We start from the raw sequence: 26,785 nt of genomic DNA, 5'->3' as shown, positions 1-26,785 counted from the left end.
ATTTTGGCATCCTTTAAGAGCTTATCTGCATCATACAGACAACAGTGAACTAGGAGAAAAGGATGGGAGCCTTGATCAAAATTCAAGTATCATCCTAGGATCCTACTGAGTGAATCTTTAAGGAGAGCATACTACTTCACTCTGCTACATCAACAGTGCACATAACAGGGTATCTATCTAAACATTCTTCCAGGTATCATTTAGCAGATTTTGTTAGCAAGTGAAAAACTTCCTCAGGTTTTAGAATCTGTGTCAGGACGTGCCCCCATTTGTATTAGCATAGAGTTCTCTCTAGGACTATTACTTATGAACAGAAGTTTTTCCCTGTACTGCATATTTTTATTTTATTCAATTTCCTTTCATAAGTATTATATCAAAGTTTTGAAGATTAGTTGTGTACTTATAAATATTAGGTTGGCCCAGAAGTTCATTTGGTTTTAAGTGAAAATAAAAGATACAGTTTTCATTTTCACCAAGAACTTTATTGAACAATGTATTCACTAACTGAATGAACTTTTTGGCCAATCCAATAGCATAATTAAAATATTTAAAAGTTTATTTTCCTTTAAAGTTAAGACTCTGTGCAATTAATTATGAGATGGGGGTGAAATCACCTTTGTTTAGAAAAGGTAAAACCCAGCAACCCTCTAAGGAAAATTCTATAAGCTTTCCCTTTTCTCATTCTAGGAATAGCTAATGATAGAGTGTATTCTCTGTCTTTTCCCCCGAGACCCTTTTATATCAGCTACATTTACAGTGTCCTGTGTTCATTGTTAACAGCTTTTCAAGACCTACAAGGTGATGTTGAATATTACACACTTTTTTGGAGTTCTGCTACCGCCAATGAATCTCGAAAACTCCTCCCAGATGTAAACTCTCATGTCATTGGCCACTTAAATCCAAACACAGAGTATCGGATTTTTATCTCTGTTTTCAACGGAGTTGCCGGCATCAACAGTGAAGTGCTGCATGCAACCACTTGCGACGGCGGTGAGTCCAGATTTCAAGGGATGCTCGGCTTCCGAGATGCGAATGCAATTGATTGATTCTCGCTGAGGCTGAGATCAGTCATCCTTCCATTATAAAATTTCCGGTGTTGCAGGGAAGGGGGTCGGAGCTAAAATGCTTAAGTGCTGGCTGTCGTCAAGTGGCAGATCAATAAGTGGTCCCGTGGAGACAGAGACACACGGCTCCAATCATGGGATATTAGCCCAGTTTGTTCCTGTTCTTTTCAGTGTATGCTTAGTTGGAAGGTGAGTTCACATCAATACATGGTGACATTTAGAAACATTTTTTTTTAAGAATTGCTCTCAGAAGCAAGATGCTATTCACGACGACAGCCAAGCACAGTGAGGGCCCTCCCTGAGTCACCAGAAATGGTAGGTGGAAGTTCAGCCACTGAGAAAAACTCCCTGTGACTCATTTCTAAGCCAGTTAGCAAGGGGGAGGGAGCAAGGGAAGCAACTTGTGAATCTGAAATGTGTTTGGAATGGTCTTTCTAATCTTTTTGGTTTCTAAAGTCTCATGATAAACATTATAATATCATTACCTCCAAGCCAGCGTTCCAGGTCATTAACGGAGCACTTTAAGTGTGGAACCCATTCCCCTTCGTGGTGCCAAAGGTTGACACCTTTTGTTTATAAAATAGAATGGATCACAAGGACAATTTTTCAACTAGTTAAGATGGGCTCTTATGATAAAAATAGGTCTTTGCATAGTTATTTCTGACATGCTTGAATAATTGTATAATTTAACGCCAAGCAAGATTTTTTTCTAATGTTAGATTTCATCATTACCTATGGTAATCAACATTCCACATCATTTACATAATGACAATATTGCATTATTGCTTCATATTGCTTGAGTTACAAGCTAGTAACATCAAATGATTTTTCACGTTCCACCAGCCTCGATATATTTGAGTTATATTTTTTTTGCTTAAGGAGCAAATTTTCTTTCTTTCTTTCTTTTTTTTTTTCTTCCCTGAGAGGTTTGGAGAAGTGCAGGAATGGGAAAAAACACAAATAATAGATATGTGTTAGTGGTGCAGATGGGTGAATAATTTATCATCATATCCCACTGGTCACATAGTATTGAAGATTAGCACTACGCTGGTGGTATAAAGCATTTTACCACCAATTCTCATGGTTTCTAACTGAGAGTATAATAAGCCAATTTACAGAGGACTACAGACTGTGATAACTTCATCAGAGGAAAGCAGATAAGCAACAAACCCTTCACTCAACCTAAATACTAATCGGCATTTAGTTTAACAAGTGCTTTTTCAGAGGCAGCTGGAGTTTATTCAGTTTCTTCCTTTAATTCCAGAGCCTCAGGGCATGCTTCCTCCAGAGGTTGTCATCATCAACAGTACAGCTGTACGTGTCATCTGGACAGCTCCTTCAAACCCAAATGGTGTTGTCACTGAATATTCTGTCTATGTAAATAATCAGCTCTACAAGACTGGAATAAATGTGCCTGGGTCTTTCATTCTGAGAGACCTGTCTCCCTTAATGATCTATGACATTCAGGTTAGAACATTGTTTTTTTGAAGGTTAAACTTTTGGGTGTGTTAAATAAAACATGCTGGGTTATGTCTCTTAGTGGATACCTTCCACCTTGGTTACACATGAGTTATTTGGTGGGGAAGGGGAGAGAAAAGAGGGAAATTGATCTGGATTACATCTGTTTGCTGCGGGCAAACACACGAGTCACTGGAGAGGGGATAATGGGACTGTGGAAAGTGATGGTGATGAGGATGGTGATGATATTGTCACTGGCAAAAGGAAGCAAATCATGTGTTTGCAGTCAGTCTTGCCAAGCAGCTTGCCTTTTTCCTGGTTCTTTTACTGATAACAGAACCAGAATTAGCCTGTAACTGTGGAGATATTCTTTCTACTCCTATTTCTGCTACTTATTAAATGTAACAACTTTAGGGAAGTTATGCAACCTCTCTTGGTGTTGATTGTCTGTTTTGTAAGAGCAAAGGACTAGATGACTTAAAACATTCTATCCCCCTCTAGCACTCTGTGATTCTGAACCCAACACCAATAACAAAAATAAATGAATATATGGCAGACGACAAATATTAAAAGATTTTATCTGAGGATGAAAGAAATATATCTGTTCATCCTTCAACAAATGTTCAATGATCCTCACCTATATGAAAGCAATTGTATTTTAGTTTTTTGCCCTTGGGCCTCTTTGAGAATCTGTTGAAGTCAGTGCACACTGCCCTAGAAAAATATGTATATTTTGATGTTTATATGACAAAAGTTAACACACAATTTCAGAGAGTGCATTGACCATTTGAGAGCCAACTCCTAGATCTCTTTGAGATCTACTGATCTTAAAAGTAGAAAAAAATATAAAGAATATTAAGGCATATAAAACAAGGAACTTACCTTCAAGGAATTGGAAATCTTGTCAGAGCACTAGGATATAAAAGATAACAAGGCCAAATGCAAAAATTAATGATAAAAACAGAATTTTTCAGAAGCTCAAAGTTTAGAGAGAAGGGTTGCCATTTGGTAAAATTTTAACTAAACTATGTTCCTTCTAGAATCTATAAGAGCTTTTAAAATATTTTTCAGAAGATATTAAGTGTGGAAGTTGTATTTGACCACAGAAAACTTCACTGGCTCTGTTCATTAAGTGAACATTTTCCCAGCCCCTTCTTTCCCACATATTTGAAGGTGAAACATACGTAATCATCTGGCTACAACCAATGCATTAGCCTCTCCACTACTAGGCCTAGCTTCCTAAGAAAATGACATAAAAAGAGATTTCATAAAAGAAGAAATGTACATTGATTATTTTTCATTGTGTTCCATGATTCCCATCTACCCACCTGAGTTACCTTAGCCTGGACCAGTGGACTGATATTTTTCTTCATGACTCTTAGAGTGAATCTATATATATGTGTAGCTCATCACATTATAAAATGAAAATCACATTCAAAATAAATAGAAATATAACTTTATGAACAAGGTTAGCATAGGAAGGTGATGAAGGATTTGCTGTATTTTCCTCTTTGGGACGCTGGCGGAGAAAGCCAACAGAGCCCTTGAAAGGCAGCTTATTCATTTGCTTTATAGGACTCAAAATACATCCTGGGGGTGAGATCCCTGGATGCTGTGCATGCATATCCAGCATCAGCCTTCCAACCATAGAGCAAGAGTTGACATGTAAGCATTCCAGGCATGTTCTACTCTGACAGGCTTCACTCAGACCTATTGGTTTGAGTCACTAATGGCCTGAGGAGAGTGCATTTTGATCCAATTTGGGACATGGAAACAGATGAGGAGACGAAAGACCAAATTAGAATCTAACACTTAAGCTTTGTTATAAGATGTTCTTATCCTTCATAACTGTATTTTTATGAAGCTCTTCACCGTCCAGAAATGCTGCACTTGAAATAGTTGTTGCATTACTGGGAATTTGAATATCAAATTTCAAAGATTTTTATTTCTGATGTCAAGGATGATTTGGCTCCATTTAAAATACGCACTTAATTGATATGCCTAATACTTTAAAACTAAGATTCTCTATACTAACCCCCTCTGTAAAATAGCCACTGATTTTAAAGCAGACATGTAGATGCACCAAAGCATCTGCTTTTTTGAATGAATCATTTTACATATCCCTTTTTAAAGGGAATAAGCATTTCCATTTTTAATTCAATTTTATCTCTTTTTATGCCCCAAAGATGGAGACTTGGAATATTGCATTATCAAGGTAGTGAAACTATTGACACATTTCTCTAAAGTCAAAGTAAAAGCTTTCTGGAGAATTATTTAAATACACTTAAGTTTAGAACTTAAAGCTATGGTTATTATTTAGATAAGACAGTAGGGTACAGTAAAGCCTGAATCAGATATTTCATATCTTATCAGCTTCATCATATTCCCTGATTTCTCTGACCCCTCCATTTACAAACTTCTGAACGTGGAGTTGTAAAGTTTCAATAAAATTATCTGTGCAAGTACCCATCATAATATTTGGCATATAAAAGATTCAGTTGAGTTGATTTTGAGTTATCTCACTATGCATCATATAGTCAAATATTTCCCAATATGCATGAAGTTTTATTGTCCTTAATTCTATTATAGCAAGCATATTTTAAGTTCATCTGCCTGTAAGTTGTTTGAGGTTTCATTGGACATATTCAGAGTAAACAGCCTTGACAGTGTTTAAATATCTACTAAGTATTAGCTCAAAATGCTATGTGGCATAAATAAATCACACAAAAGCATTATAAAAACTCCCATTTAGGTGCAAACTACCCCATGAACAAAGCGACGTAGCTACTAAATATAACACATAGCACATTTGTCTTTACTCAAATGCCACTTGAAATTCAGAGAACTGTGTTGCTTTAAAGGCTCAGGATTAGTGTTTAAGATTCATCAGTATCTAGTATCCTCCATTTATGTATTAAATGCTGAAAGTAAATTAGCATTGGAAAAAGTTCAGTTCCTCTTTGGTTTAGACTTTACTGGAGAGCAGAAGGGTGTCGCTTTGTAGATTGTCCACTAGCGACCTCCTGTATGTTCATCTGTTTCTCCCCCCTCTTGTCGAATATGTTCCTTCTGTGTTACTCATGCTTGATGAACCTGATTTCTAATCTTTAGTTATTCCACCCTCCTCGGTTTTTATTCAGATTAGGTGGCAGAATTAAAGGGTGAGTGATGAGTTTCTGCTGTGATTAAGGTAAAAATACAATTGCAGCTGGAACAAATGGATATAAAATAGCTCAGCCATATTGGAAAGCTACCCTAGACCTCATTTTTCTTCCATTAGACATTAGCATTGAGGCTATTTGCTATAAAGTGTCAAGACTTCCAGAAGATATCATCATTACCCTCTCTTGTTATAGATCCAGAGAGCAGTATGCAGTGATAACATATTATGCTTGCCAACTGTCACCTAAACATCCTCCCTTCCTTAACTGTGCTCCAAATAGATGAATATGTCTGTCTCTTTCTGAAGGGTTGGAACCAGAAACTAAACATCACCATTTGAATCACTAGATCAATTGTTCTGAGCTCATTTCTGTGCTTTATTTTGACCTTTCCCACCAGACTCAATTAACATAAAAAATTAAGATTGATTAAACCCTAAGATGCTGTAGAGAACTATAAAAGACTCCTTTGAAATGAGGGGGGGTGAGGTTCAGTCCATCGGCAATCTGTATTTTGAAAGTATTTGCAATAATTCTTTTCTAAACTAACATTTGCAGGTTGAAGTCTGCACAAAATATGCCTGTGTGAAAAGCAATGGAACCCAAATCACCACCATGGAAGATAGTCCAAGTGATATACCAGCTCCCACAATTCATGGCATCACTTCAAGGTACAAATTTTTTTTCAATTAAACTAAAGAACTGATCATAAACAATGAAAATAAAAATCAAAGGTATCATCCCAGCCATGACAATCTCATTTAGTAGATTACTGTAAATATGTGTGTAAATCAAATGTTTGATATTATTAGGTATTGATCTTCAATAGACATGTCCCCTAACATTTAAGCTTTGATATCCCTGATTGCCCAGCTTCACTTCCTTTTACTCAGTAATTGTGAACAAATGCTGAAGTGCATGGAAAAGTTGTCCTTCAGTAAATCCTTTCGTGAGGCAAATAATACAACTTTAACTAGAATGACTACCTTCTAACTTAATCTCTTTGAAAAAATTAGAATTAGAGATATCAGATTCCCCTAAAGCTAGAAACATCTGTAAAATAATTACCGGAGATAAATTATTGGATAACTGTTACCAATTTTATCAGATTCTTCATAGAATCCCTTTATTTTTCTGTATACTTTTGTTGCTGAGCAGTGATCAAAGTTTGAAAGTGAGCCTCTTTTCAACTCAAAATAGCAATAAGAAGAAAAAGATTTAACATCAAGTTTCCCAAACCAAAAGTGATATTGTTTTCATCTCTCTGTATCAAGTCAAGGCTAGAGAAAGAAACCTGAGTATTCCCACATCATACTTTTGCCCCAACCAAATGACTCACCTTTCATCTACACACACATACACACATACACACACCCCATGTACACACATGCACACTGGCTAAAATGTACACACATGCACACTGGCTAAAATAATCAACCTGTTATAAAATATTTCAATTCTGAAGGATTCCTTTATGACGTATTGAAATTTCTAGGTCTTTTTTGTTAATCAGTTCAAAAGTATTTGTACTGATTTGGGGAACTAGTGATTAAAATAATTAGAAAAACTCAAGTAATTGTATTCTTAGATGTTCGGAGCAAAAGTCATATCTTGTTTTCTTGAGTACATCTATAAAACACATGATGATATCTATCTAATGTAGGATATGTTAATTAATTGATAATTCCCTCAGCAGATTTTGCCCACCTATCCACAGGATTGCCTACCTTGTAGGGGGAAAATGGTCAAGTTTAAGGGATACCAAAAAGCTTTATTTATTTTTTCAGCAAACACACTTGTGGGTATAATACTATAAGAAGTGAAAGTAATACAAAGAAATATAAGACATGGTTCTAAATTTTCACAGTTCCAGTCTACTGTGGGAGACACTGCCCTAAACAAATATTTATAGAACAGTGTGAGAAACACTACAACAGAAGCTTATAATATGCAAGAAGTGCATAAAAAAAACCCAAGCTCTACCCATGATTATCAGTGAAGGCATCATGAAAGATGTGACATTTGAGTTCATTCTTAAAGAACTCAAGGAAGATGTATAGGTAGGTGGGTGGATGTTGTCACATTTCTTGCCTGTTAGCTTCCCTATGACTCAAGCTCAGGTGAATAGCATAAGGGAATATGTCTTAGATTACATATTTACATGTAGCTAAAAATAATATGCAAGCTTTTTTAGAAATTGAGCAAATACCCATATGTTTCTCTGCCTCTAAGATATTTTTTTAAGAAGATGCTTGCAGATGATAACAGAAAAAATATTTTTTAGTTGTGGTTAAAGACTGCTTATCCCCAAATATAGTAAGTTGGTGGCAAAAACATTAAAAAGGGTATACAACAAGAGCAAGGAAAATAACCAAGCAGATGACAATAACAGAAGAGAGATTTTCACACAGTTTTTGAAAGCAGTATTTGGCAGGGAGAGACAAATGACTTTGTACAGTGGCGAAATTTACAACCAAAGTGTTGGTTGGCAGAGGGAGATAATGACACAAAACAAACCAATTTGCTCTGCCAAGAACCTCAATGGCTGAGCACTTAACAAGCTTTCAGAATTGTGAAGAAGAGGAAGATGGGGTAAAGTTCAAAGCTGAAAGTTTACAGAAGAGTGGTCGGGACCCGTAATTAGTCAGGGTTCTCCAGAGAAACAAAACCAGACGTGAAAACTCAGGAAAGCTGGGGGTGTAGTCCCAGTCTGGATCCAAAGTTTTGAGAATTAGAGGTGCCAATGGTGTAAATCCCAGTCCAAGTCTGAGAGTGAGAGAAGACTGATTAGGTCAGGTAGTCAGGCAGAGAGAGGAAACTCTCCCTTCCTTCACCTTTTCATTCCATTCAGACCCTCAACTGATTGGGTGATATGCCCACCTACATTATAGAGAGCAATCTGCTTTACTGAGTTCACAGATTCAAATGCTAATCTCATCAGAAACAACCTGCAGATACACCCAGAAATTATGTTTAGCCAAATGTCTGGGCACCTTGTGGCCCAGTCAAGTTAACACATAAAATTAGCCATTACAGAATGCAAGGTTGCCCACCTCTGTATCATTCATCCATGTGTCTAATTCTCTTCTTCCATGTGGCATATTCCATCACCAGGAGATTAGAAGTTTTTTCTCAAGAAACTGAACAGAGGTATTTAGGAATTAGGGCTACTAGGCACAGTGGAAATCTGGGATGAGGGGCAAAGGTAAAAATCATGTTAAAGTGGTAGACTACAATTAGAATGATGGCACCTCAGTGGCTTTCCCCAGCTTTGTTTTTGGAAACAAATATCTAGTCATAAATGTTTCCACACAGGAAGGGCATTCTTCTCTGGAAAAGTTTGAATGACTCCAAATAAAATACTTCCGGGAACTAGCAGATAGGGATCACCTAACAGAAAAGGTAGCTAACCACCTGGTCACACAGTAGTAAAGTACATCAGTCAACAAACCTCACTCATATACAATATAAAGCTTCTAGTCATCTTTTTTTAATCTCAAAGATGAAAAGAAACAAAATTAAAACAGAGGAATAATTCAATAGACACAGGGACAATGCAGGGTGAGGAAAAAATCCATAACAATCTTAGAGGATAAAAAGACATCCTCTATCTATAAAACAACACCAAAAAATCCTACTTGGAAAAAAGAAAGTAAAACTGGATGTGAGGGGTGGGGGGGAGTACCTCATGGAAATTAAAAGTGTGAGAGCTGAATTGGAAATTTAAGGTAAAGTCTCTGAAAGTGCAATAAAAAGCAAATATGTTAATACAAATGAAATTTTTAAGAAAAAGTTTTAAAATCCAGGAAATCAAATATTTGGATAATAAGAGTTCCAGAAAGAGAGAACAGAGGAAAAAGAAGGGGGAAAATAATCAAAGAAAAATGACAAGAAAATATGCCCCCCCACCAAAAAAAGGAAAAGACAATATCCCAGAACCAAAGATACCAGTATGTAGATTAAAAGCTACTATAGATACTAGCACAGTGATTGAAATAAGAGCCAATAAAGGGATATCATCAGGAAATTTCAAAATACCAGGTTAAAAAAAGCACATCCAAAAAACTTCTAGGAGGAAAAGACAGATAGTATACATACTGCATTGGGAATTTGAATGGCATTATCAGACTATAAACAGCAACATTCATTGCTAAGAAAACAATGAAACAGTGCCTTAAAATTCTGAATTAAAAAAAGAACATTTTCGTCTTATCAGTTCCATCAGATATCAACTGATATTGTTTTGGATTAGCAGAGAGGCAACTTAAGACAGGTGAATAGAAAAAAATATAGATTCTGTAAAAACTGACAAGGGTGTGAAGAGACCTGCCTAGTTTTAACAATGAATTAAACTTCCAAAAAGATTCTGGGTTTGCTAAATTTGTTTACTTTTTAATTGTCTAAATTTTTTTTATTTTGTTTTTTAATTTACATATAGTAAAATACACTCTTTTTTGCTTCACAGTTTTACAAGTTTTGACAAGTACATATGAACTTGTCAAACATATGCACACCAGTACAATTAAGTTATAACACTGTTCCATTATGTCAGAATATTTCTTCACACTGGCCCCTTTATAGCCACTTCCTTCCTCCTCCGCCCTCCTCCAAACTGAGCAAACACTGCTCTGTTCTGTATAATTTTGCCTGTTCCATGTTGTCATATAAGTGGAATTATACAGTATGTAGCCATTTAAGCCTGGCTCCTTTCACTCCGCATAATGCATTTAAGATTCATCCATGTTATTGCACATATTAATAGTTTGGTAATTTTTGTTACTGAATAGTATTCCATTGTATGAATATACCACAGTTTGTGTACCATTTGGGTAGTTTCCAGTTCTTGGTGACTATGAATAAAGTTGATATAAACATTATGTATATAACGTGAACATAGATTCTCATTTCACGTGGGTAAGTAACTAAGAGTTGGATTGCGGAATCATAGGATGAGTTTATATTTTACTTACTTTATAAGAAACTGCCAGGAAAGGTGAGGAATGGGATGAATTGGGAGATTGGGATTGACATATATACACTATTGATCCTACGTATAAAATAGATAACTAATGAGACCCTATTGTATAGCACAGTGAGCTCTACTCAATGCTCAGTGGTGACCTAAACGGGAAGGAAATCCAAAAAGAGGGGGCATAGGTATACTTATAGCTGATTCACTTTGCTGTACAGTAGTAACTAACACAACATTGTAAAGCAATTATATTCCAATAAAAATTAATTTAAAAAAAAGAAACTGCCAAACCAATTTCCAAAGTGACTGTAACATCTTGCATTCCTACTAGCATTGTATGAGAATTTCAGTTGCTTCTCATCTTTGCTAGAACTTGATATTCTGCAAGAATTTTTCCTCTCTCTCTCTCTCTCTCTCTAGCTATTTTAATAGATGTTTAGTGGTGTGTCATTATGGTTTTAATTTACATTTATTTCCATGATGATTAATGATATTGATCATCTTTGCAAATGCTTTTTCGGCATTTGTTTTCTCCTTTGATGAAGTGCTTTTTCAAATATTTTATTAATTTTTTACTTGTATTTGTTGCTTTCTTATTGTTGAGTTCATATTTTTAAAGTATATTTTGGATTTGAATTTTTTTGTCAGATATATGATTTGCAAACATTTTCCTCTCATTTATGGCTTGTCTTTTCATTCTCTTAATTGTTTTTATTTAGAGCAAAATTTTAAATTTCAATAAAGTTCAGTTTATCACTTTTTTCACTCATGGACTGTGCATTTGCTGTTGTATCTAAGAAATCCTTACCTGAGTCAAGTCACAAATATTTCCTCTTATTTTTTCTACTAGAAGTTTCTTATGTTTACATTTTGAATTTATGTCTGTGATTCATTTTATGTTAATTTTTCTATAAACTGAGGTGTGGGTCAAGGTTAACATCTTTGCATAGGGATATCCAATTTTTCCAACACAATTTGTTGGAAAGACTATATCTTCTCCTTTGAACTGCTTTTAGACCTTTGTCAAAATCAATTTAACACATTTTGTAAGTCATTTTTTTATAGGTCATTTTTGAACTCTCTATTCTGTTCAGTTTATCAATGTGCATATTCATTTACCAGTATCATGCAATCTTAATTACTGTAGCTTTACAGTAAGTTGTAAAATCATGTATTATGAGTTCTCCAACTTTAAGCTTTTTAAAAACTTTTTCTGACCTTTCTCATTACTTTGCTTTTCCATATAAATTTTAGAATCAGCTTGTCAATATCTATAAAATCCTTCTGTCATTTTGATTAGGAGTGCATTTAATCTATAGTTCAATACAGGGAGAATTGACACCTTAACAATACCACATCTTCCAATTCATAAATACAGCATATTGCTCATTTATTTGCATCCTCTTTCATTTATTTCATCAGTGTTTTGTAGAATTCAGTGTTCAGATCCTACACATATTTCATTAGATTTATACCTACTATTTATTTTGGGGAGTACTACTCTTAATGGTTCTTTAAAAACATTGAAATCCAATTGTTTATCACTAGGGTGTAGAAACACAATTTTTGTATAATGACCTTGTATGCAGCAACCTTATGCTAAACTCATTATGAGTTTTAGGATCTTTTAGGAGCTTTTTTGTAGATTCCCTGGGTCTCCTAGATCCTCTGCAAAAAGAAATAATTTATTTCTTCCTTTGCAATCTGTGTGTCTTTTACTTCTTTTTCCTGCCTTATTGCCTTGGCTCATTCAATGAGGCAGATACCCTTGGCTTGTTCCTATTCTTTTACCATTACATGTGATGTTACCTATGAATTTTTTAGAGATACCTTTTATTGGGTTGAAGTCTTCTCTTTTATTTCTAGTTGCTGAGAGTTTTTATCATAAATGGATATTGAATTTTGTTAAATGCCTTTTTTGCATATAATTTATTAATATGGTTAATTATATAGATTGATTTTCAAATAATTAACTAGTCTGTGTTATCTGGATAAACCCCACTTGGTTGTGATGTATTTTCCTTTTTATACATGCAATTTGCTGTTATCTTATTGAGGATGTTTATGACTATCCTCATAAAATATATTGAACTGTTTTTATTTCTTGTAATGTCTGCCTGGTTTTGGTAACATGGTAATTCTGGCCCCATAAAATAAGTTGGAAAATATTCCCTCCTCTGCTATTTTCTGGAAGAGACTGTGTGAAAAGGTATTTATTTCTTAAATGTTGGTAGAATTCACCAGTGAAACTCACCTTTGCCTAGAGTTTTCCTTGTTGAAAGGAATTTTACTCAGAATTTAATTTCCTTAATAGTGTAGGATGATTCAAGGTATCTATTTCTTCTTGAGTGAGATCTGTAATCTTGTGATTGCAAAGAATTGGTTAATTTCACCAAATTTATGGGCAGAAAGTTGTAATGTTTGTAGAGTCTGGATTTATTTGCATTCTTTCATTTCTGATAACTAATAAGTGTCTTCTCTCTTTCATAGTCAATGAGTCTAGAGTTTTATCAATTTTGTGGATCTTTTCAAAGAACCATCTTTTGGTTTTATTGCTTTTTCTCTATTGTTTTATGTTTTCTATTTCATTGATTTCTGCTCTTTATTGATTTTTTTCTTCTTCTTGCTTTGGATTTATCTTACTCTTCTTTTCCAGTTTCTTAGAGAGGAAAGCTCACATTATTGATTTGAGATCTTTCTTCTTTTTGACTAGAACCATATAAAGTTATGAGCTTTCCTCTAAGCCCTGCTTCAGGTGAATCTCAGAAAGTTTGAAATGTTGCATTTTCTTTCATTTAGTTCAAAATACTTTTTAATTTTCTTAATACTTCTTCTTTGACTCATGAATTATTTTAGAAGTGGTTTGCTTAATTCCCAAATATTTGGAGGTTTTTCAGATAAGTTGTGAATGTGAATTTCTAGTACCATTCTGTTATGATCTGAAACATGGTTTTATGATTTCAGTTCTTTCACATTAGTTAAGGTTTATTTTATGGCCTATAATATGATCTATCATGGTGAATATTCTATGTGTACTCGAGGAGAATGTGTGTTCTGCTGTTGTTAGAGCATTTTATAAATGTCAATTAGGTCGAGTTGAGTGATAGTGATGTTCAGGTCATCTATACACTTAATGATTTCCTGCCTGGTTGTTCTATCAATTATTGTGAGAGGCATGTTGAAATCTCCAAATATATATAACTGTGGGCTTATCTATTTCTTTTTTAGAACTATCAGTTTTTGCCCCATGTATTTTGTTGCTTTCTTATGAGGTGCATATATATTTCAGATTGTTGTGTCTTGGTAAATTGATCCTTTTATCATTGTGTAATATTCCTTTTTCTTCCTGGTAATTTTCTTGTCATCATGTATATTGTGTCTAATACTAATACAGCCACTCCAGCTTTCTTTGGATTAGTGTAATTTTGAGTGATTTGGGGTTGTATCCTGAATATTTTAAATATCAGTGTGTGATTTGAGTCCTTTGATTTGAGTTAAAATCCTCTGAAGAAGGTTGGAGTTTTTGTTTGTTTCAACAGGCAATCAACTGGTTAGCTTCAGACTGAAAATTCTGTCTTGGCTTATGTGGTCAGTGGCTGTAATATCAGTTCATCTTTCAAAAGCTTTGCTGTGTTGCTTTATATCTGCCTCATGCATGCACCTCTCAGTGGCTAATCTGGTATTTAGATGGGGGATTATGTAATGGTTCAGATCTCAAAGTCTTTGCTACAATGCTCAGATTTCCTTTGCCTGTGAAGCAACCATGCATGTGCAGCTTGGAGTTGAGTTAGAACTTGTATTGGTTCATGTATAGAATTAGTAGACTGCCTACCTTTCTCTTCTCTGAGATTTCCCCCATGTTTTTCACATCACTTGGACTTCCTTTCCCAAATTTTTGGCTAGAAAGACATGGTTTCTCTTGTAATTTTAGCCACCCAATATACCTCACAGTTCACATAAATGAGGTTGTTTGGGGGACAGTGAGATTAGAGAGAAAATAGAGGAAAAAATAAATGAGATTTTGGACCACAGGGGTGCTTCCCGTGATTCCTCTGGTCAGACAGCTTGTTTTTTCTCAGGATTTTAGATTCTCGTTTGGCCAGGACTGCCATCATGCAGCTCCTTGGCTGGAATCATCCTCAGAGCAGGAAAAAAGAGAGGAGAAAGAGGAAATAAAACGAAACAGGAATACCCATCATACCCTTTGGCTTGCAAGGCCTTCTTGTACTCTGGCCAGAAAGATTGGGTTCCTCGCATAGATTTTGCTTGCCCAGTGCTCGGTTCCACACTGGGGCTGCTCTTGGGTTAAAGATGGGAGACAAACAAAGGGGGGAAACGATGGGAAATGCATCCTGTAATGTTTGCTCTTTAAGTTTTGGCTCCCCTCCCGATCTGCCTCTATTGTTAACTTTTCAGAGTCCTTGAGTGGTTGCTTTTTGTAATTAGAGCAGACTTTTTAGCAGTAATCAGTGGGAGAGAGAGGCTATAACTGGCTTTCTCCATGTTGACCAGCACAGAAAGTACGAACCCCTCCATATTTTTCTTTATTCCAATGCCTTTGGCAACTTTATTTCCTTTTTTTTTTCTTTTTGGTCAAAGATATAGCAAAAAAACTGATGGAAATCATTCACAACCAAATATTGGCATGTACAGTCTTTCCTTTCTTAAGTTGATCTATTGTAGCACGGCAACATTTTCCAAAGGCAAGACTCTAATGAGCAAATATAGGCGCCAAACCATTAATCAAAATTACACCAACAGCAAAGCAGTTAGCCTCCTGTGTGCATGTCATTGTTTGTGTAATTTCATTATACTTCTGGCAGTGTATACTTGTTAGTTATGTTTCTATTTTGGTTTAAGAAAATGAAAATCTCTTTTATATTAGCAACATGCAAAATCAAATGTGAAATCCTTCCAGATAAATGTCAGTAGACAGGGTTTACTTCTATAGCATTTAGAATATTTTGGTTTCTAATAAGACACATATTTCTTAGAATCTTTGTTTATTTTTGGTAAAAAGCAGTCATCAGCAAATTTTAACTTTTACATATTTTCGTAACATATACCAATAGCTTACCAGCCTGTTTGATTATAAGCATGGAGCATGTCATTTTCATCTTTGGCCTTAACCTATACCTTGCTTTTGACTACAACATCTTTAGTACAAGCACTTACACATGTTTCTCCCATTATATATAAACCAAAGATGCCATAGCACACAAAGGTATTTAGAAAGATCAGATGAAACCTTCTAGTTTTATAAGCTACTCCTCCAGAAACAAACTCCGTTTCTACATCACATTTTCCATACTTGTCATATTATCATCAGCTGCTTCTGTATCCCCAAAGAATGCTAACGACTGATCGATAACCCAGACATGTCTGGCCGTGGCCTACACATGCCCTGGGTAGTTCATTTATTTGCCTTGGTGGATTTGCTAGAGTAGAATTTAATCAATAGCTAATTCATTAATTCTGGTCCTTGAGAATGTAGAGACTGCACTGGATGAAGATAGCTAGCTGGCTCTGGCTTTGATTGAAATATGACAAACACTGCAACTGACAGCTTTACTGGGTACTGGGCTGCCTCTGAAGTTCACTTATTTATTCTCCATAAATGGATAAGCTAAGAAAAGAACATAAACAAGGAAGAGTTTTTATTACATGACTGGACTGCTATTCCAAGATGCATGATTTCCAGGCATGAAGCTCAAGGGAAAGCAGAAAGAGAGAACACAGATCATGTGTCTCATTTCCTTTAATGGGATCCATGGCAGTTTTTACAGTTCCAAATCAGTTTGGGGCTGTATTATTGATGAGAAGGCTGAGGCATAATGTCTTTGTAGCATTCACAAATAATTGTTTAAAAATTTGCCTCAAGCTCCTGAATGACATAAATGATATTTTTACACACCAGCTTCCTTATGATAGCAGCACAGGGTCTGTGTCTCTAAATGAAGGTTAAACCACTATCTTCATTTAGAAATCCCCCTAACTTTTCAAAGTACCTAGCTGGGGGTTGAGGATGGCATGACAGGTCATAGCTTGTGGAAAAAGAACTTTCCCCTTTTTGCCTCACCAAATTTGGGTGAAACTTTGAGGCCTCTATATTTTTATACTATGACATTGGATATCAGGAAATCTCTTCTATCATTATTTTCCCTCCCTGATTTTTTTCAGTGACTGATAACTTGAATACTGAAGTAATAATTTTACAATTAAAAACATTTTTTGAGCCATGTTTTTATTTTTTTAAATGGGGAGTGTGCTGGGCTGTAGATGTAGAATGTCAGATCACTTCTTCATCCATATTCTCAACTCCCCTTCTCACCAGTATGGATAACTTGAGATAGCTTTTAACTTGGACTGGAATTGTCTACTTGAGTCTGAAGGATATGGGAAGACCTCTCGAAAGAAATCATTTAGAGTGTATTTAGAACTGATGTACATATCCAGTCAATAGTCTGATAATCATAATGGCTTTCAGGAAATAGTAGTTCTGATGGCCAATGAATTCTGATCATCCAACTCAGTGTTTGATTAGGAGACCTTACAGAATATTGAGCTTATTCTTAAGACGCTGCCAGCACTATTTCCATTTTCTCACTTCCCTCTCTTTCCCAAACTCCTTTTAACTTCTTGACATTTTTCAGTTCCCACAGAAGCAGCTCAATCACTAAGCTTTTGAGAGGCCTTTGTGTGCATCTCAACAAAATCCAGTGTTTCCTCCCAATTCACTTTGACCTTTAACTGCCACTTTATCCCTGGCTCCCTGATCACTCATTGGTTTCTTTTATTGGTTTCATTCTAATTCCATTCATTAATTGTGGGTGTCCTCAACAGAAAGACTCCCTCCACTACTCAAATAGTTCAAATATTCTCACAGTTTTCATCATACTGATGTCTCAAGATCTCTGTCCCAGTTTTCTCCCTAAACTCCAGTGCCATATATTCAATCGCCTATTGATTTTCTATAATGATAGGCACCCATCACTTCCATAACCTCAAGCCTTAATTCTCATCTAACCCAATTTTTCCAACATCCATTTCTGCAAAGGCACCACTGCCTTGCATATGATCGCAGACATCTAGCTTTGATTTATTTTAATCCCCTGATTTCACTCCATATTTTCTTTTGGAGTATCTTCTCATAGCTGTTCCTCTTCTCCATTTCCACCACCACAACCCTAGCTCATGCTTTATCATTTATGTTGATGTACTTGTCTTAATCCAGTGAGATACAAGGAGGAAAGTCTTTACTTTTTGCCTACTACTTGCTGCCTAAACATAATATTTTGGATGTCCTTTCCCCAACTCTTGAAAAACCTTTCAGGAATACCTTATGGCCTTCACATTATTTTTTAGTTATGAGTCTCATTTTAGTCATTAAGATTCATGATCAAGTATTAAAAAGTGCATTCTGGGAATTCCCTGGTGGTCCTGTGGTTAGGACTCCATGCTTCCACTGCAGGGGGCATCATAGATTTGACCCCTGGTCAGGGAACTAAGATCCTGTATGCCGTGCAGTGTGGCCAGAAAGAGTCTAGCAAAAATTAAAAAAAAAAAAAGTCCATTCCATCTCCAGCAAAATATTAAGCTCACATGTAGTTCAAATATTCCACCATTTCACAGGCTCAGACCTGATCCCAGTTTGCCGTTTCTCCCTCCTTGCTCTTTCTTGCCTATTCCCTTTCATTCAAATGTGCCTCTTCCCAATGTTACTATTTTACTTCCATCACTGGATAGCCATCCAAGCCCTCTCTGTGGAAGGTGGCACTTTTCTGAACAACTGTATGCTTTCCTTGAGAGAACCCATGAGGATCTCCCCAAAGCCACGCTCTCTCACATGAGTGTTGTCCTCTGCAACTGATCTATGGTGCCAACAGAGCAGGACACACCAAACACTCTTCTTGCTGGAGCCCCCTCCCCCAAAAACCCACCATCATGGTCAGTGTAACTTCAAGGGAGCTCAAGCCTAGCCATCTTGCAAGGCATCCACTGGCTCATAGGAAATGCACTCATGTGCGCCATGCTAAAGATCGACGGTGTGGCAGCCTTGTCTTACCCTATCATTAGAGCGGCTCCAGACAATATCTGGCCATTAGAATTCTCTAACTGAGAAGCAAGCACCTTTTCTGTGGTCATATAGGCTGCCAACCCCCATGTCAAGCTGCCCCAAACTCCTTTCTATACTTCCCTCCAGGGATAGCTGCAAATTGGGTTTAGATATTTCTGCATCTCAGGAAGTACCAACCAGGAGAAGCAAGTGCTTCCAGTTTCTCTGAGTCTCAGCCTTGAGAATGTTTAGGTGTGGACTGGGGGTGGATTTTAATGTCACTCTTCACTAAGTAAATCATTCCTCTTTCACTCCGTGGCTCAAAAATCTCCAGTGGTTTTCCAATGCACTCAAAAATGAATCCAAAGTTATTTCCATGTTCTATAAAACCCTACAGGATCTGCAATCCCCAAACCCACACTCCCAACACCCACCTGATTCATTTTCCATGATTCTCTTGCTCAGTCCAGCTCTGTCCTACTAGCTTCTTTGATTGTCCTTCAACAAGCCATGTGCATGGATGTCTCAAAACCCCTATACCTCCTGTTCCCTCTGCCTAGAAACTCCTGTTCACTTGCTTCATCCCCTCTTTCGGATTTCTGCACAGAAGAGCCAGGCCTTCTCAGGCAACCAATGTAACATATCGTATATACTTATGTGTTTGTTTACTGTCCCCCCTTCCCCCAGCAAAATGTAAGCTTTATGAAAGAAGGAACTTTGTCTTGTTTATTTGTAAGTATAGAACAATGCTTGACATATAGGAGGTACTTAATAAATATTCATTAAAAATCAAAAACTCTATCCCAGAGTTCTGTTTATTTTGGGTTGGTTTGGGTGATGGGTCAATGTTAAAAGGCAGCTTTATCCTCAGAACTCAGCAGAATCTTTTTTTTGGGGGGGGGGTATTTTTTATTTTTTAAATTTTTAAAAAAATTTTTATTGGTGTATAGTTGCTTTACAATGTTGTATTAGTTTCTACTGTATAGCAAAGTGAATCAGTTATATGTATACATATATCCACTCTTTTTTAGATTTCCTTCCCATTTAGGTCACCACAGAGCACTGAGTAGAGTTCCCTGCGCTAAACAGTAGGTTCTCATTAGTTATCTGTTTTATACATGGTAGTGTATATAAGTCAATCCCAGTCTCCCAATTCGTACCCCCTCTTCCCCCACTTGGTAACCATAAGTTTGTTCTCTACATCCGTGACTCTATTTCTGCTTTGCCAATAAGTTCATCTGTATCATTTTTCCAGATTCCACACATAAACGATATTATACAATATTTGTTTTTCTCTTTCTGATACCAGTCAGAATGGCCATCATCAAAAAATCTACAAACAGTAAATGCTGGAGAGGGCGTGAAGAAAAGGGAAGCTTCCTACACTGTTGGTGGGAATGTACATTGATACAGCCACTGTGGAGAACAGTATGGAGGTTCCTTAAAAAACTAAAAATAGAGCTACCATATGACCCAGCATTCCCACTCCATATCCGGAGAAAACCATAATTCGAAAGGATGCATGCACTGCAATGTTCATTGCAGCAGAATCTTGCTGTTTATTCCCTTTTAGAAGCAAGATACTTAACGGAGGAATTCATCATTGGTCATCCTCAGTTTGGGGCTATAGTTTAAGTTCCTAAATAAGAGAAAACCCTATTAAACCATCTTTCATACTTAAGTTACTGCAGAAGCTCACTGATATTTCTCCCTACCCCTAGTCTCTTCTACTCTAATCTGCCAGGGTATTACTCCTAAAAGGACTTTTTATTCTGCTAGTGATACCACTGCACAATCACCCTATTTCACCATCAAATTCCTCAACATAGTATTTGAGGGACTTCATAACTTTCTTCTTAAGTTCAAACTGACCTTCCATTATTGCTGGATGTAAATCATTCGCTCATCAAGTTGGTCCCATTACTCTTCTACATATGGCTAGGCTGCTTCTCCCTCTTATTTTTGCTTATATGAATCTTCCTGCTCAGAATTCTTCCCATCCTCTTATTCCAATTCAAGTCCACATCCACTTCTCCCATGAAACCTTCGTTGTTCATCTAGACACAGTGATCTTCGTTTATGTGTTTCTGTAATACCTGTAGCCTAAACTACACACTTAAACACTTGATTTTACACTGCTGTATAATATTTGACATGCTTCAGGTATGCATGTTTCACATCTCCTCATACTCAAGGACACAGAGTTTTTACCTTTTGATATTTTACTGACTACAAGTTATGCTAAATATTCTAGTGGATAATTAAACATTCAATTATTTGATTTGAGAGCAGAGAATTAATATTGTTATCATATTACATTTATTGAGTCTTATATTAAAAGTGTCCTGGTCATTTTTGATAACTACAATCTGGAATAGTATTGAAGAACTTGAATGTTATATAAATGACCGACAAAAATGACCAAGCTGAATAGGAATTTTTAAAAGGCCTCTGTAAACATGATCAGGGAATGTACAGCTATTTATAACAATTTAGTTGGATGTCTTAAAGTAATGTGAAGATTTTTTCCTTTGGCCCAAAGAAGAACATTTTGACAAAATTGTGATAAAATATTAGAATAAAATGTAAAGCACCAAGGGAACTGTAACTCTCCATAGAAGTTTTTTCTGAACTGTATCATTTTAATATTTACCAGTAAAGGTAAGTGATAAATGATTTTCCCATAATTATTTCTATCTTCAATGTTATTTTGTACTTCTTGAGCTGAATGTGATGATTATTGTGGTGACAGTGGCCACAGGGGTACATAGTAGGAACAGAAGTAGAATAGTAAATCTACTAACAATATGACAGACTTAAAAAGAAATAGTCAATAGCTCTGACTAGACTTTCTAAACACCTGATGAATCATGCTAAAATGTGTGTAAACATTGTGGCTTTTATCAGAAGCTCTATTAAGGTAGCTTAACTTTTATTCCTTAGTGCTCTGGAAGCTAAGTAAACTCTAATTGTCACTTTATGAACAAACCTACCCCCAAAAAAGAAGATCCATTTGAGGATTCATGATCATGTTTCTGCATGAGCCTACCTTTACTGATGTATTAAAACAAAACAAAAAAAACCCTTCAGTGTTTCCCCAGTATTTCACATTAATTCCTATGGTTTAAGACTGTTCCTTCTATTTTACTCTTAAACATCAAAGCAATGAAACCATTAATCCAGTTAATAATGGTGTGCATTTATCAGAGATGTCTTTCATTTTAAATCAACAACCAAAAGATTTTTCAGTGTTACTCCCATGGGTTCTAATGAGAGGTGGACAGGTGTTAAACACCCTATTCTTCTTTGATCACGTATGTTAGTGTACCTGACTCAGATCCTCAACATCAAAACTGTTCTTGCTATCACTAAAAATATAGGTGGTCTCACTTCACCGTTATTCTGTGCAAGGTAGAGAAGTTACAATGGCATGGTTCTACATGGTGTTTTCTAGACTTTACTAATTTGCCAGCTTTTGTGGATAAGTCCGACCTTTGAATGTCACTTAAATATAGTCTTTCCTGGAGTTGATTATGCAATGAATACAAAAGAGGTATCTGCAAAACGTGGAATTAATTTTGAGAGTTGGATAAAGACCTTAGAATAATAATGGTGACTATACAAGCCACCTGTGAAACTGTTGTCTCATAGCTGACATTAATTTCTTATCTATAGAGTCTTATTAGTGAAAGTGTTATGTTTGTACCTCCCAAGAAAAGGAAATAATTTTCTTTTTTAGCAGTCTATTAAAATGTCAAGGTTTATCTTGACTGCGGCTTTTTAATGTAAATGTTTGAGCCTAATTGAATTCCTAACATGTATGTCACTTAGAATTCTGATAGGTTCCAGTAAAATTTGGCCTGTAAAGACATACTTCTTCTGAAAAGAAAAGGTATAACAAAAATATTATGTTACACAGTGGCAGAAAGATGGTCAACATAAGTTATTGTGATAATTTTAAGATCTTAAAGTATAGGGACTAAACTCATATGTGCTTACTCTTCTCCAGAGTATTTACTGGAAGGTTTTATATGTAAAGCTAACCTATAACTATTTGTGAATGGTTGTTATGGTTGAAAATTCTAGAATTAAAACAATAAAAGTAATCTTGAGTATCAGAATTCCACCCTCTTTTTTGAAAATAATAAGAACAAAAATAATTATTTTACATTTACCTAGTGTTTTGCAAATAACAGACTTTCCTTGCTGTGCTGAACTGCAAAAATATGTCATGTCCAAATCTCTGGGGCTTTATTAAAACTTTAACTACTCTCTTCTTATAGACTTCTTAAAAAAATACTGAAGATAGTACAGGTATGTCATCTGGACTGTGTCATTCTGACAAGTAGATGTAAGTGCAGAATTAAAGTTCTGCACATTAACCTGAGAGTAGATCATTTTATTCAGGATTCACTCTTCTGTGAACAGCTTTATGTTATGATCTCACTCAGTACAGCAGATGAAATATTAATAGACCATTGAAAATGCAGTAAAGTTTTGGTCCCATGTTATGCCTTCATTGTATACCAAACCACCCAAAACAGTATATTTATATGTTTAGAATAAACCGTGGCTCGATTTTTTAAAAATCAAACATCTTCAAGAACATGATAATATAAAGGAGTTTGTTATGGGAATCTCTAATTCCTCTATTTCTGACCACAAAACATATTTGATCATGGTATATAAAGAACTATTGCAGAATTAAATCTGTTTCTATGCGTCAAAAAATTAAGATAAAGTATATTTGGAGGGAGATTATCAATTGTATCAATTGATAAAATTTATAAATGTTATGTATCAATAAATAAATTCATTGATACATTTTATCAATTGATCACTGATACAAAGAATTTATCAATTTGGTCATGTACTTTGGCTATAAGTAACAAAACAACCAACAGTAGAGGCTCAAGTAAGTAGTTCTAGAAGTAGATTGTTGTTGGCATTGGTTCGTTATAACAAATACCGCAGAGGCGTCTTTGTGATTCTTATGGTCTCTCTCAAATGGTTGCAAGAAGAATGAGGTGATTGCCAAAGTTCCAGACATCGTGTTTAAAAGAAAGAAAGAAAAGGGGAAAGGGCGACAGCCACATCAAGGAAGCTAAAATTTCCTAGGGACCTTTATTAGAATCCCACCATCTTCTGGTTGCATCTCTTTGAGCAGCTATGGGTCACATGGCTAGTCCTAGCTGAGGGAAGGAAGGCAAAGGAGAAGGGGATTATAAGCAGTGATTAGGTGTGACACATATTCTAATTTCCACCCTATTTACTAAGTCAAATTATTTGTGTCTTGTTTTTACTTATCAACCAAAACTTTCTGTTGATTTTCTGACTAGCCACAAACAATGCTACTTTCTTTTTGCCTCTGAAATTTAAAGTGAGGGACCACCGGACTCATGTCATGTGTTATTCTCCCAAAAGCTTAAATGGTTTTGATTGATTCTCAAAACATAGTCTCTGGTAGTAGCATATATCAGAATATATATTAGTATATGTATTCTTTTGCTCCAGCTTTTTAATTAGGAAGTTATTGATAAAATAGACCTTTTGACCAAACTGGAAGGCAGATGAGACTGACAACAGCAATGTTAAATGTTGTCTTTTCAGAAATCCTGATTATTCTGTCCATTGCAGATCCCTTCAGATTGATTGGATGCCTCCAGGGAAGCCAAATGGCATCATTCTCGGATATGATCTCTTACGGAAAACATGGCGTTCATGCCTTAAAATCCAGAAGTCAGTGAAGGACCACAGTCATGAACTCTGCAAAGCAGTGAAGTGTCAAAAACCTGAAACTATCTGTGGACCCAGGTGCTACTCCCCTGAGACTAAGGTATATCTTTTCAAACTAGTCAGGGAAATATGTTTTTCTCACTAAACACTCCAAGTGAAATCACTTGCTTTTTTTTTTTTTAACATATATAATTTTATTTCTCAAGTATACTTCAAGAAAGCTGGGGAAAAAAGAAATTACAATCCAACATAATAAATTAAAACTATGACTTAATTTTTTAAAGATTATCTGCTATGTCTATGATAAATGATATTGCTATCAAGTGACCTCCAGAAAAGTGAGAGGATACTTTTAACATTTTACATTTGTGTCTGAGGAAATGACTTGCTTCTTAAACCATGATTTATCATGATCAAGATTCCCACCTATCAGGAAGACCCCATGGAAAAGGAAGGATGCTTGTACAAATCCTATCTTCCCGATGAGCATTTTAGCCTTCTCATTTTTCATCACCTTCACAGGAAAATGAGTTTCTTGAAATGATAAGGAACCTCCCGAATTTGTTTGATTGAGTGACTTGCATTTTCTTTACAACAAATCCATTCAGCTACAAGTGGTGTTTGTTTACATGACACTGATGAGTAACTGTGATTGAGACCTTTCATGGTTTGACTGAAATATTTTAAAATTATGGCCATTTGCAGATTAGTGTTCATATTAGTTGCAGTTTAAGAAGCAGATCAATAAGACAGCCAGACAGAGGAGTTTGTAAATGGTTTTTATTGATAAATGATGCAGAAAATCCTTAGTTTGAAGATAGGATTTCACATAATGAAATAATGTTCCTATTTGTCAACAACATCACACATGTAATGACTAAAGCTACTACTAAATTCAAAAGATTCGCTGCAAAAGGACATAGTAATTATGAAAGTGAGTTGTTGAAGCAATATGGATCAAAATACAGATTATTATGGCTGACACTGGCTAAGCAGTTGCTATCATCTAAGAAATGTCATAAAACTAGTAGTTACTAACTGTACTTTTTTTTGACACTTAGGCTCCAGAATTGTCATTATGCCTAAGTTTTATGTCATTTTAAGGCATTTTAAATGTGTGCCATATGATGAGCACACTTTCATAAAATGAAATGAAATTTAGGATTTCTGAGAGGAAAAAAAATTGCTAGAATAAATTTTCCCATTAAAATTCTCCAGGAGGAAAAAAAAAATCTTTGATGCATTAAACAAAGTCATTTTTACTTTAAGGATTAAGGACACACACAAGTATTGTCAGTGAAAGAGGAAGTCAATTAAAATCTCAAGAGGAAAAAGTTGTTTGTAAATTTTGTTTGGGGTTAACTATGAATATATATTTCCTGTGTGAGAGGCTGGAGAGAGGTAGAAAATAGATTTATTGTGAGTCTAAGGGTCTTTTGGCTAAATCACTACAGGAGCATCTGTAATAGTTATACAAGCTTCCCCGTGTGATTACAGCCATGGGTCTCAAACCCCAGTGAGTATCACACCCGGAGGGCTTGTTCAAACACACACAGCAGGTCCCACCCCCAGAAGAAGTGTGGGGTAGAGCATGAGAATTTGCATTTCTAACATGTTCCTAGGTGATGCCTCTACATCTGGTCCAGGGACCACACTTTGAGAATCACTAGATTACAGAATTACTTTTGGAAAACATAGAGCAAGGAACAAGCTGCCTATTTGAATATTAGCTACACACTTACCAGCTCAAGTTATTAAAATTGTTTTCTGAGACAACGAACTTGAAGACTGAATTCGAAGATTAAGAAATACTCTGTTCAGGAGGAGACCTCTCAAGAGAAATAATCTCCTGAAAATGTCCCCTTTGGGGACCCATTGATGATCTAAACCAGAGTTGGTTAGAAGAAAGGCACAAGTTTCACGTGACTGAAAGAGCTTGAGAATGACACTGACACTGAAAGTATGGAAGGGAACCAGTCCTAATGACCCATCACTAAATAAATGCTTGAAAATTTAAAAGGATGGTAAGTCCTAGCGAATCTTGCTGAAGGAAAAGGCTGGATGTTCTTCGATGTCCAGAAACTCACTATACGTGAATGGGACTTTAATAGATTCTTTAAGATTGTACAACAAAGGGCAAGATTTTAGGTCACTGTCATAAAACAAGAGGAAGGTGTGTATTGCTTTACCCTGAAAGCAAAAATGACCAGCATTCCTAAACCCCACATAAACACAAAGAGAAGAGTTTTTGCTTAACTCTTTTAAAATGGGGCATAATTTGAAATTTTACTTGTCACATAGAATATGGCATCAAAGAAAAGAGTCATGCAATTCATCC

General features: G+C 35.8%; 1 protein-coding gene across 2 annotated transcripts in view; it reads left to right on the top strand.

Annotated features, from left to right (window-relative positions):
* Positions 1–26,785, top strand: part of USH2A (usherin) — a gene marked incomplete at both ends in the record, with an annotated part of 794,746 nt that overhangs the window by 564,022 nt on the left and 203,939 nt on the right. For both annotated transcript variants that reach the window (XM_081220997.1, XM_081220996.1), the window contains 4 exons: positions 781–990; positions 2,329–2,531; positions 6,242–6,354; positions 24,349–24,547. In XM_081220997.1, coding sequence (XP_081077123.1) covers positions 781–990; positions 2,329–2,531; positions 6,242–6,354; positions 24,349–24,547 — 725 coding nt within the window. The remainder of the gene's footprint in view (positions 1–780; positions 991–2,328; positions 2,532–6,241; positions 6,355–24,348; positions 24,548–26,785) is intronic.

Source organism: Mesoplodon bidens (assembly GCF_964165515.1).
Source record: "Mesoplodon bidens genome assembly, chromosome: 2".
In the NCBI taxonomy this organism is placed as follows: domain Eukaryota; kingdom Metazoa; phylum Chordata; class Mammalia; order Artiodactyla; family Ziphiidae; genus Mesoplodon; species Mesoplodon bidens.
This window is presented reverse-complemented; position numbering and strand designations above follow the sequence as displayed.